The sequence below is a fragment of the Pteropus vampyrus genome, unplaced genomic scaffold (genome assembly GCF_000151845.1).
Source record: "Pteropus vampyrus isolate Shadow unplaced genomic scaffold, Pvam_2.0 Scaffold460, whole genome shotgun sequence".
NCBI lineage: Eukaryota > Metazoa > Chordata > Mammalia > Chiroptera > Pteropodidae > Pteropus > Pteropus vampyrus.
In genome coordinates, this window is record NW_011889241.1 from 98803 (window position 1) to 111851 (window position 13049).

General features: G+C 29.6%; 1 protein-coding gene across 1 annotated transcript in view; it reads right to left on the reverse strand.

The window, feature by feature from the left end:
- The window catches only part of LOC105306759 (NKG2-D type II integral membrane protein-like), a 14556-nt gene extending 1915 nt beyond the window's left edge, over positions 1-12641 (reverse strand). The window contains exons 1-7 of the mRNA XM_011381944.1: positions 12581-12641; positions 11457-11560; positions 9921-10028; positions 6201-6293; positions 5941-5976; positions 5358-5509; positions 4952-5055 (exon numbers count right to left, since the gene is read on the reverse strand). Of these exons, the coding sequence (XP_011380246.1) occupies positions 4952-5055; positions 5358-5509; positions 5941-5976; positions 6201-6293; positions 9921-10028; positions 11457-11499 (536 nt within the window). The 5' untranslated portion in view covers positions 11500-11560; positions 12581-12641. The remainder of the gene's footprint in view (positions 1-4951; positions 5056-5357; positions 5510-5940; positions 5977-6200; positions 6294-9920; positions 10029-11456; positions 11561-12580) is intronic.
- Positions 12642-13049: the final 408 nt, after the last annotated feature.

Consider the following 13049-nt stretch of genomic DNA (forward strand, 5'->3'; position numbering starts at 1 on the left):
AAAAGAACTAAATGAAATGGAGGCAAGCAACCTACCAGAAGCAGAGTTCAAAACTGGTTATGAGGATGCTCAACGAACTTAGAGGAAGACTAGATGATCTCAGTTAGAACTTCAAAGAGAGATAGTAAGCAAAAAAAGGGACATAGAAACCATAAAAAAAGACCAGTTAGAAATGAAGGATACAATAATTGAAACAAAGAGTACACTAGAAGGAATCAACAATAGATTACATGAAGCAGAGGATCAAATTAGCAATTTGAAGATGAGGTAGCACAAAACATCCAACTGAAACAGCAAAAATAAAAAAGAATTGAAAAAAGTGAGGAAAGTTTAAGGGACCTCTGGGACAACATCAGCATACCAACATTCTCATCATAGGAGTACCAGAAGGAGAGACAGCAAGGGACTGAGAACTTTTTGAAGAAATAATGACAGAAAACTTCCATAATCTGATGAAAGAAATAGAGATACAAGTCTAGGAAGTGCAGAGGATCCCAAACAAGATGAACCCAAACAGGTCTACACCAAGACATAATTAATCACAATTAATTATGATTAATACCAAATGTTAAAGACAAAGAGAGAATCCTAAAAGCAGCAAGAAAAAGACAGCTAGTTACTTACAAGGGAGCCCCATAAGACTGTCAGCTGATTTCTCAAAAGAAACTTTGCAGGTCAGAATGGATTGGATGAAATATTCAAAGCGATGAAAAACAAGGACCTACAACGAAGACTACTAAACCCAGCAATGCTATCAATTAAAATTGAAGGTGAGATAAAAGTTTCCCAGACAGAAAAAAAGCTATAAAATCTAATCACCACTAAGCCAGTGTTACAAGAAATGTTTAAAAAGAAAAAGGAGGGGAAAAAAAACATAAATAACAATAATAAATGATAATAACTGTGTACCTAACAATAATCACAATGTAAATGGATTAAATGTACAATCAAAAGATATAGGGTAGCTGAATGGATAAGAAAACAAGACCCATGCATATGCTGTTTATAGGAGACCCACTTCAGATTGAAAGACACATACACAGACTGAAAGAGATGGAAAAAGATATTTCATACAAATGGAAATGAAAAAAAAAATCATTTAAGTATTGGGGCACCAATACTTATATCAGACAAAATAGACCTTAAAACAAAGGCTATAATAAGAGGCAAGGATATTACATAATGATAAAGGGATCAATCCAAGAAGAGGACATAACCCTGGTAAACATTTATGTACCCAACATAGGAACACCTAAATATATAAAGAAAATATTTACTGTCATAAAGGGAGAGATCAACAGTCATACAGTCATAGCTAAAACTTTAAAACCCCTTTGACATCAATGAACAGATCTTCCAGACAGAAAATCAACAAAGAAGCAGTGGCCTTTAATGACACGCTAGACCAGATGGATTTAACTGATATTTTTAGAGTATTTCACCTCAAAGAAGCAGAATATTCATTCTTCTCAAGTGCACATCGAACATTTCCTAAGGTAGACCACATGTTAGTCCACAAAACAAGTCTCAATAAATTTAAGAAGATTGAAATCATATCAAGCGTCTGCTCTAACCACAATAAGATAAAACTAGAAATCAACCACAAGAAGAAAACTGAAAAATCCACAAACATTTCAAGGCTAAATAACATCCTACTAAATGATGAGTGGGTTAAAAAAGAATCAAGAAAAAATTCCCTTGAAACAAATGAAAATGAAAATACAACTAAAAAGTTATGGGACACAGCAAAAGCAGTCCCTTGAAACAAAAGAAAATGAAAATACAACAACTAAAATGTTATGGGACACAGCAAAAGCAGTCCTAAGAAGAAAATTCATAGCAATACAGGTAAACCTCAAGAAACAAGAAAAATCTCAAATAAACAATCTAAACTTACACTTAAAGAAACTAGAAAAAGAATAGTAAACAAAGCCCAAAGTGAGCAGAAAGAAGGAAATAATAAATATTAGAGTGGAAATAAAAAAGAATCTAGGGAAACAATAAAAAAGATCGATGAAACCAAAAGATAAACAAAATTGATAAACCTTTAGCCAGATGCATCAAGAAAAAAAGAGAGAGGACAAATAAAAGATGGGAAGTGATAACTAACTCCACAGAAATACAAAGGATTATAAGAAAATACTGCAAGCAATTGTGTGCCAACCAATTGGACAATATGGGAGAAATAGATAAATTCCTAGAAAAGTACAATCTCCTAAGGGTGAGTCAAGAAGAAACAAAACCTGAACCAACCTATTACTATGAATAAAATTGAATCAGTAGTCAAAAAACTCCCAACAAACAAAAGTCCTGAACCAGATGGCTTCACAGGTGAATTTTACCAAACATTCAAAGAAAAATTAACACTTATTCTTCTCAAACTATTCCAAAAAGTTCAAGAGCAGGAAAGGCTCCCAAGCTCATTTTACGAGGCCACTATTACCCTAATTCCTAAACCAGACAAAGACATTACAGAAAAAGGAAATTATAAGATGATATTCCTGATGAACATAGATGCAAAAATCCTCAACAAAATATTAGCAAATCAAATTCAGCAATACATTTAAAAAATACTTGATAGTGGGATTTATTCCTGGGATGCAAGTTTGGTTCAATATCTGCAAATCAATTAATGTGATTCACCACATTAACAAACTAAAAGGTAAAAATCATATGATCAGATCAATAGATGCAGAAAAAGCATTTGAAAAATTCCAGCATCTATTTATGATAAAAACTCTCATCAAAATGCAAATAAAGGGAACATATCTCAACATAATGAAGGCCATATATGGCAAACCCACAGCTAACATAATACTCAATGGGGAAAAGCTAAAAGCATTTTCCTTAAGAGCAAGAACAAGACAATGATGTCTACTTTCACTACTTTTATTCAACATAGTATTGGAAGTCCTAGCAACAGCAATCAGATATGAAAAAGAAATAAAAAGCATCTAAATTGGAAAGGAAGAAGTAAAACTGTCATTATTTGCAGAAAACATGACACTACATTGAAAGTACCCTAAAGATTCCACCAAAAACTGTTAGAAATGATCAATGAATTAAGTAAAGTAACAGGATACAAAATTAACATTCAGAAATCAGCTGCATTTTATACACCAATAATAAACTATCAGAAAGAGAAATTAAGAAAGCAATTCCAATAACAATTGCATCAAAACCAATAAAATACCTAGGCATAAATTAACCAAGGAGGTAAAAGACCTTTTCTTAGAAAACAATGTCATTGAAAAAAGAAATTGAAGAAGATACAAATAAATGAAAGCATATACCATGCTCATGGAAGAGAATTAACATCGTTAAAGCGCCCATATTACCCAAAGCAATCTATAAATTCAATGCAATCCCTATCAAAATACCAATGACATTTTTCACAGAACTAGAACAAATAATCCAGAAATTTATATGGAAATATAAAAGATCCTGAATAGCCACAACGATCTTGAGAATGAAGGATAAAGTTGGAGGTATCGCACTACCTGATATCGAACTATACTATAAGGCTATAGTAATCAGAACACAATGGTACTGGCACAAAAACAGACACATAGAACAGTGGAACAGAAGAGAGAGCCCAGAAATAAATCCACACCTATTTGGTCATTCAATCTATGGCAAAGGAGACACAAATAAACAATGAGGTAAATAGTCTATTTAATAAATGGTATTAGGAAAACTGGACAGAAACATCCAAAATAAAATAAAATAAAATAAAACTGGAATGCCATATTACACCATATACAGGAATAAACTTGAAAATGGATTAAAGACTTAAATGTAAGACCATAAAACTCCTAGAAGAAAACATGAACAGTAAATTCTCTGTTATTCCTCTTAGTAATAGTTTTTTCTGATATATCCTCTCAGGCAAGGAAAACAAAATAAAAATAAAAGGGGTTACATCAAAATAAAAAGGTTTTGCACAGCAAAGGAAATCATCAACAAAACGAAAAGACAAACTACTGAATGACAGAAAATATTTGCCAACGATACATCTGATAAGGGATTAATATCCAAAATTTATAAAGAACCCATACAATTCAACACCGAAAAAACCACACAAACATCCAATTAAAAAATGGGCAGAGGACCTGAATAAGCATTTCTCTGTTCCACTTCTAGATCTTTAGGTAAGGAAAGCCGATGTTCATACAAAGACTTGTACGCAAATTTTTATAGCAAATAATAGTCAAAAACCCAAATGCCCATCAATAGGTGAAAGGATAAACAAATTGAGCAACACTCATATATGGAATGCCTCTCAAGAATAAAAAGAAATTAACCCTTTTACATGCTATGAAGTGACTAATCTTAAAATAACTATACTGAGTAAAAGAGCCAGACATAAAAACAGTACATACTGTAGGACTCCATTTATATTAAATTCTATAAACTACAAACTAATCTATAATGAGAGAAAGCAGACTAGTTGTCTGGAGACAAAAAGAGGTAGGTTAGGAGGGGCATGAAGGAGGGATTATGAAGATGCAAAGGGAAACTTTTGCAGGTGATAAATATGCTAATTATCTTGATGTCATTAATGGTCAAAATTTATCAAATTGTATACTTTAAATATGTGCAGTTTATTGAACGTCAATTATATCTCTACAAATCTGGTAATAAGATCAAAAAAAGAATGTATGTGATACTTAACCTCTGTTTTAGACTCCTCATCTATAAAATGAGCATTATGTTAGACCTATCTTGTACAGTACTTAGCACATAACAAACAATTAATATTACTCATTATTACTGGTATTGACTGTTCTGCTCCATGATCTACTAAATTTAATCTCTAAGAGTTTTTTGCTGAATCTATTAGCATATGGGAATGTCCTGGTATCGTGTGAAGGAAAATACGATAGTTAAGTGATCATAGGAATAGCTCAGGGACAAATCCACAAATAGAGACCTATTGGTATAGACTTACTGGTTGGGTGAGAGAATGGAACCATCTTCCCAATGCCAAGATCCATTTGTTGGATTTTGTACTAGTCCCATCCAATGATAGGACTTTACCAATTTAAAGAAATCCTGTTTGAAATCACAAATAAAGTCAGTACTCAAGTTTTAGTAACTACAAGGCCATAATCATTTAATCGTTTATTTCCTGCACTTGGGGAAAATGCATTCTGTCCTCTAGCATAATTCCAACTTAAACAACACATACATAATACCTGTAATTGTTGTACTTTCTTATTTTTAATGCAGAATGATTCACGGTTGGTATATCTGAGACTTAGTGCTTCTATTATATTTCAGATTCATATTCATCCTAACATATGCTTTATACGTTAGAACTAAATATAGGAAGAGGAATTAAAACAGTACTTAACCTGGTCCTCTCTGCTGTATATCTTCAAGAGACTGGAATTTTGAGAAATACAAGAGGCTTGGCTCTGAGACCAGCTTTTGCTCTCATTAAAAAATTGGTAGCAGTTATTTCTATAACATATCCAGTTTTTAGGACATGGGCCACAGTAACTTTCTAGAAAGAAAGAATATATTATTAATTCTGCACATGTCTGAACATTATAGTAGATTTTGTTTAGACAGGTTAAATATCCTTTTTATTCTAACTCTAAAAGTCTAGATAATTAAGCCCTTTTGGTCATACCCAATGACATATCTCTATACCCTGTTAGATAGATAGATAATAGATAGATGATAGATAGATGATAGATAGGTAGGTAGATAGACAGATAAATATACAGACTAAAACTATGTTCTCTACTTTTTACAAGTACTTTCTCATTGTAAAAAATAACATAAAATTTAAAAAGTTACAGTGAATCGTGGACAAGAATTAATTATCTTTTTACATACTTTCTTGTTAACGCCATTGGATACATGCCTAAACCCAAGTATACATAGATGCATGCAATTTGTGCTTCAAAATGTTAGAAAACTTTCACTTACCATTCAAAGAAATTGGAGTCGTTTGGTTGAATAATGCTATTAAAATAATCATAATTATTAGAAGGCTTTGTGTTGTTAGTAACATAGTCCATGAAAAAAAATTTAAAAATAGTTGACAAGTTTTTAGACTAATAGCGAAAATATAAGGACACTTAATTAATATTGCTAGCTTGTTTCTGTATTTCTGAATATTAATCAAAGTAATATAATACAATCATTAGATCAACAATTCTGCTATCTACTTCTCTGTTATCACTTACAATTTATAACTATGGCGCTACATATTGTTACCATTATAATGAAACGAATTCCCATAGCTACAGCAATGGAACGGGCAAGGAAAACTGGAGAGTCTGTCAAAGAAAGAATGAGAAAATGAGAAAAAGATAAAGGTTCTGATATTTTCATATTTAACATAAAAGTTAGAGTGTTTTTATGTGGGGCTGATATCAGTGCTTTTTCCTTATTTTGCTCAAAACGGATAACATAGTTCTTTATAAATGATTAAAAAATAAGACTATAAAAATACAATATTCCTTTTTTATTCTCTATAAGTTCTACAATTATCTCCTAGAATAAATTATGGTTATCATTTTTAAAAATTTTCAGAGATGCAATAATAAATATTCACAGTTCCCCCTTTTAAAAACACATATTTAAGAAACTATACAAAATATTCTATGATTTTTTCACTTAAGAAAATATCATGATTATTCTATATCATGTCATAAAGTTGTCAAAGTTTTATAAATGGCTGCTTGTATTGTTTCATTGGTATATGAACAATATCTAATTACTGACAGACTTAATTGTTTAAATGCACATTAAATTGTTTCTTAGTTTTTACTATTAGAGATCATTATATAAATAACAATTCATACACACCTATGCATGTTTCTGAGTACCTCTCTAGGAGAAATTTCCTAAAGGGTAATTACTGATGCAAAGGGCATTTGCTTTTTAAATTTTTGTAATAATTGGAAATTTCAGTCCAAAGAAGCTATACCAATTATGTAGTACAAGTTTAAGCTTAAAAGCCTAATTGTTCACATCTTCTGCGTTAAATATTAGTTGCATTTTAAGTGTATAAATCTGATAAGCAATATTATTTTTAAATTTAACTTTATTTTTCTTATTATGAATTAATTATGTTTTATTTTATTTCTTGAGACTGCTCTTATTTATATTAAGTAACTTTTTTCTCACTTTTTAGGTTGAGAATATTAGTTCATTTTTTGCCATATGTTTTGTAATATTCACCTCAGATATCATTTTTGTTTTAACTTTATAATTTCTATTATATTTTTGGGGTGCTGAAATGGAAAATGGTTGATTTCTTCTAACCATTATGATTTTTTTGATATAAATAAAAAGGTTTTTATTATTCTGAGTTTATGAAATAAGTTATGCCCTTATGTTATATGGTTTCCTTTTTCATTTGATCTCTTTGGTATTTGCGTATGTGTGTGTTTATGTGTCTGTAATGAGGTAGAAACTCAAATTTATAAAAATTTTTCATTTCCAAATGGACACTGAATATTTCTGTTATTTGCTGAGTAAATCAGTATGTTCTCATTGATATAAAATACCATCTTTAGTATATAATACATTTCTGTATGTGTTCGAATTTATTCCTATATTTTTAATCTGTCTTTCCATTCAAACTATAAGTAAAATATCCTTACTTTTATAATATGCTTGAGTACTTACAGTGCTCATAATATTATATTACACTTCTTTTTCAGAATATTTTAGCTATCATTACACTTCATATATGCCTTAAGAACTTTAAAATGAGTGAAATCATATGTGAGATATAAAAACTGAAATCAACAAACAAACAAGACAAGCAAAAACTCATAGACACAGACAACAGTTTAGTGGTTACCAGAGGAAAACAAAGGAATGAAGAGATAGATAAGAATAAAAGAGATCAAACACATGGTGAAGCAGAAAATTTAACTTTGGGTGTTAAACACACAATGCAATGCACAGATGATGTATTATTGAATTGTACACTTGAAACCTATATAACTTTATTAACCAATGTTACCCCCCAATAAATTTTTTAAAAATAAAGAATAAAAAAAAACTTTAAAATGAACTTTTTAAGAACCTGCCACTTTCAAAAGAATCACGTTAAATGTATAAATATAGTCAGATAATTTGATTTTAAAGAGATGTCTTTTATCCTTGAAAAATTCCTATTTCCATTATATATGTCTTATTCTGTGTTCATTAGTACAACTTTAAAGTAATAAATTTATTTCTAGTATGTTTTATTAAATTTATTGAGATGGCATTGGTTAATAAAATCATAGGTTTCAAGAGTACAATTAGATAATAGACATCTGTGTTTTGTATCATGTGTTCACCACACAAAGTTAAATTTCCTCCTGTCACCATGTATTTGACTTCCTTTACCCTTATCTACCTTCTCCTCCCTCCACTTTTCCTCTGGTAACCACTAAACTGTTGTCTGTTGTCTATGAGTTTTTGTTTGTTTGTCTTGTTCATTTGTTGCTTTAATTAAAAAGTTTATTTCTGATTTTTGGTCTTATAAACATGGTATTTTTCTTTCATCATTTTTTGTTTTTGTTTTTGTAGTTATTAAAACTATATCTTATTTTTACATCTTATTTTCAATCAAATCTACATATCGGTTTTTCTTATTGCTTGTAATATTTTGGGGTGAAGCTTTTGAATGTTTTTAAAATATTTTAAATCACATATTCTTGCTAATATTAATTTTGCCCTTTTATTCTTGTTTTTTTCTAACTATGATGAAAATGCTGTTAGCACTTATCAATAAGCTTAATGACAGCATATGTCCTAAAGGCAGTATTTATATTTTAGAGGTTTTAAAATTAAGTTTTTGTAAATTAAGAATTTATATTGATTTTTATCCAAAACCTTTTAACATTATGTATATGATCTACAATCTTCTATTATTACATATGACACATATTCATTTCTATAATTAACTCTTGAAAGTGATACTATTTGGTAATCATTTATTTTTATTATAAATCATTTATAATATATAGGTGAGAGTAGTCTGTTATTTTTCTTTTAATGTAAGCTATTTTAGGCTACATTTTCTTTCTTTTAAATTTATTTATTTAAATTAGTTTCAAGTATACAGTACATTAGTTAGACATCTTTATAGTTCATAAAACGATCCCCCCAATTGCTCCCTTTCTCCCCTGGCCCTCCACCGAACCATCATGTTAATGCTAACTGTATTCCCTCTGCCGTGCTCCCCAGCCCTGTGACCAAATATCAACTACTAATTTGTACTTCTTTAACTCTTCACTCCATTCTCCCAGCCCCCAATCCACCTCCCCTCTGTCCGTCACCAAATTGTCCACAATGTTTGTGAGTCTGTTTTTGATTAGTTTGTTCTTTTTGTTCTTTAGATTCTGCATATAAGTGAAATCATGTGGTATTTATCTTTCTCTGTCTGACTTATTTCACTCAGCATAATAATCTCTAGATCCATTCGTGTAATTGCAAACGGTAGGATTTCATTTCTTTTAATGGCTGAGTGAGTGTCAGGCTCCATTTTCAATCATATTCTGCCTTGACGAAGGACAGAGAGCATATCTTTTTCACTACACAGAAACAGTTTGTGATTAGCAATCAAGTCATTGTTTCTATACTGTTTAAAAATGTAACACTAAAGGATATTTTGAAATTCTTTTCTCTTGTTTTTCATTTTTATTTACTCCTTTTTAAAGTTAGTTGTTCAGTATTCCCTTAGAAACTACTGTCTCAATTGTCATTAATATGATAATCATCATTTTTTAGGTCATGAAAAGATCCTAAACTCAAGAGATTCTGCTAATTTATTATATATTTCAATATTATATTAATCTCATTTCTGCTTCTTCATGAAGGTAAAATTAACTGAATATTTATGTTGATAATCACAGTTTCCAATTTCCACCTCAAGATGTTAAACAGAGTATAGTACTTACGGTTTTCTCCAAACGTGTTTGTGATTAATGCAGGTCTTTTCTTTTGCGAGAGTACAAAAGTATCATGATTTGCAAGTTCAAATTTATAATTATGGGATTCATTCATCTCTGGAGAAAAACAATTCAGGCCAATATGAGTCATGGCCTTCCTGCCACTTGGATCACAGATTTTTAAAATTTAACTTGCCATTTCTATCTTTTTCTTTTTAAAGTATAATAACAAGTTACTTTTGTTTTATATTATTTAATTATTATGATTTTCACACTTTGTAATATAAATGAAATTATATTTTTACAGCAAAATATTTTTAGCAAGATCCTGTGTACTATGAAAAAAAAGTTCATTCTTAATGTGTAATAAAATCTAACATTAAACAAAAGATACTGTATAATGAAAAAGACAGGGCCCTAGAAAGTTAGACACATCTTTAATTCAAAGAGCCACATTTACTCAGTTAATAACTTTTAAAATTTAAAAAAAGAAAAGGAAGGAAGGAAGGAAGGAAAAAAGGAAGGAAAGAGAGAAAGAAAGAGAAAGAAAGAAAGAAAGAAAGAGAAAGGAGAGAGCGAGAGAGAAAGAGAGAAAGAGAGAGAAAGAAAGAAGAGGAAATAAAACAAAGGATATCAATCAATTATCAAAACAACATGGTATGGGTATTTTAAAAAGTGAAATAAAATAGTATGCACTTAGTATCAATTATGTCAATCACAAACTAAACACTTAGTAGAGTTTAGTGTGTCTAATTTTCTTTATAGTAAAGGACACACAAAGAATAAAAGTACAGTCTAAAACTTTAAGATAAAGACAAAGAATCTTGCCACTGAACAAAACAAGTAAAAAATCATTTTGCTCTCCTCTTAAAATAGTAAAAATTACCAAGTATGTAAAAGTCTTTTATAAATGAAATGCTAATTTTAATTAATTTTTATATATATAATTAAACTAAGAAAAAACATTGTTTTTTCAATGTGTAATTTAATTTTTAAATATGTGAAAAGGGTTGGTATTATTTTATGATTGAGGAAATTGAATCTTAGAGGTAGCCAATATTACATTACTTATTTAATATAATGCTACCAACTATGAGTAATTTGTAACACTTTCAGTTTAAGAAATACTTTTAAAAATATTATTTTATTTGAATATTATAGAAATTCACTAAGATGAATATCACATGTTTTATATCTCTACTTTATAGAAAAGAAAACAACTGCATGGGGGCTGTGGATTACTCCTTATCTCAAAGCTAGAGACTGCAAAAAGTTTGATTAAAATTCAAACTTCAGATTCTGATGCTGTCACTATTCCAGGCTGCCTCAAATTGTGAGAGACTTTAGATAGTTAATGAAATAAAAGGGAAAAAAGCTTTCGAGGTTTTGAAAACTTGATTTAAAATATAACATGAACATAACATGAAATGAACATAAGTGAATAAGTGTAAATTGCTTTCCTGTGCCTTACATGCTTATATCAAATTCTGGCTACAGTAAAATTATACACAGGCCAAATTACACATTTATGTAGAAAGTACATACCCATGTTGTGATGAGCCCATCGATCTCGGATCAGCCCCATCATATAATTATGAATGTTTATCTACTCCAGAGAGGAATTCAAAATCTTCATTTTACAAAGGTTCCTAAAGAAAATAAATCATGTATTTATTTATTTTTTTGTTTTCTTTCCTTGTGGTGAGTTGACATATTTTGATTGAAAAAGTGAGAATCCAGAAAAATTTTCCCCATGCATGTATAAATAAGAAAAGAAAGAAAAAAAAGAATTTATATAAAAACTCTAAAATTTATTTTTTAAATTTATCTTCATTATAAAATAATAAACACTAATTTTAAAAATGTAAAAACATATAATGGGTGTTTTTAATTCTCTTACATTAAGACACTTAATCAAAAAAAATTTGCATCACCAATATTGAATGACAACAGTTCTTATTTATAGTTGTTTTATTTTATTTAGTGATAATTGCTTTCTTTGCAAGGTAAATTTGGGTAGGATACATGAATTTTTGTTGAATGCTTTCTTCTAATACATTTTAATTCTGCTTCTGTCTATATCATCATCACTTATAAGTTATTAGCATCATTAACAAAAATAACCTCACATTTATATAGTAATATAGTGTCTAGAAAAGCTCTCAGAAAAAAATAGCTATTTAATATATATGCATAGTGCTTAAATTTAAAAAATAAAATCTGTTTTATATATAAACATGACAGCTGGAAGCAACAGATATAATTGGCTTTATTTTGCAAGTAAAATTGTGTGTCACATAAGATAAGTGCCTTGCATAAGAGCACAAAAATCATAAGAGCATTCAAACTGAAATTCAATTCTTTAATCTCAAATGTAAATATTCATCTTCTAGTTTTGTTTAGAGACAAGGTTCCATCTTATAGCTACATCATAACTTTTCATTTTCCAATAAGTTTATCCTAATTATCTACCATTGAGTAAAGTGAAAGAGTACACTTCAGAAATAATGATTCCTTTTCTTCAGTAATTCTATTCAAACACTTAAGAAACAGAATTATCTTATAGTGAAAATATTTTTAGAAACTTTCTTGAGGTTGAAACCTCAAGAGTGCCTCATTACTTAAATAATAACTGTTCAAAACACATACACACACACAGAGACACACACCTGATCAGAGAAAGAAGATCCTGAATCTTGTGAAAAAGTTAGACGTGTCCTGAGTTCTCAGTTTGCAATTGCAATGAGATATCCAATCAATTTTGATCCCCGAGCATAATATGACAAATATTCTAATCTCATCTTCCTGTTGAAAAACAACACAAACCACGGCAGTCCGTCTCATCACCACACAAAAAATGTCTCTAATTGGCAAAATAAATGTTAAGTTCTAATATCATTTTATTACTTAAAATTGATGTAAAAAGTTTTCCAGAGTTTTGAGAAACAAATAGTAGAATTATATAATCTCTTTCTGAATCAAAAGTGAAAAATTGTTATATGATAAAGTTGTAAGTATTGTGTGAAAAAAGAGAAGAAAATTAAATAAACTTTTTAATCATTCTGTGCACTTGTTATTATAAATTTGAGTGGAATCAAGTTTGCTGTATCATCTAAGTTGAAAGTATAGACAGATGTT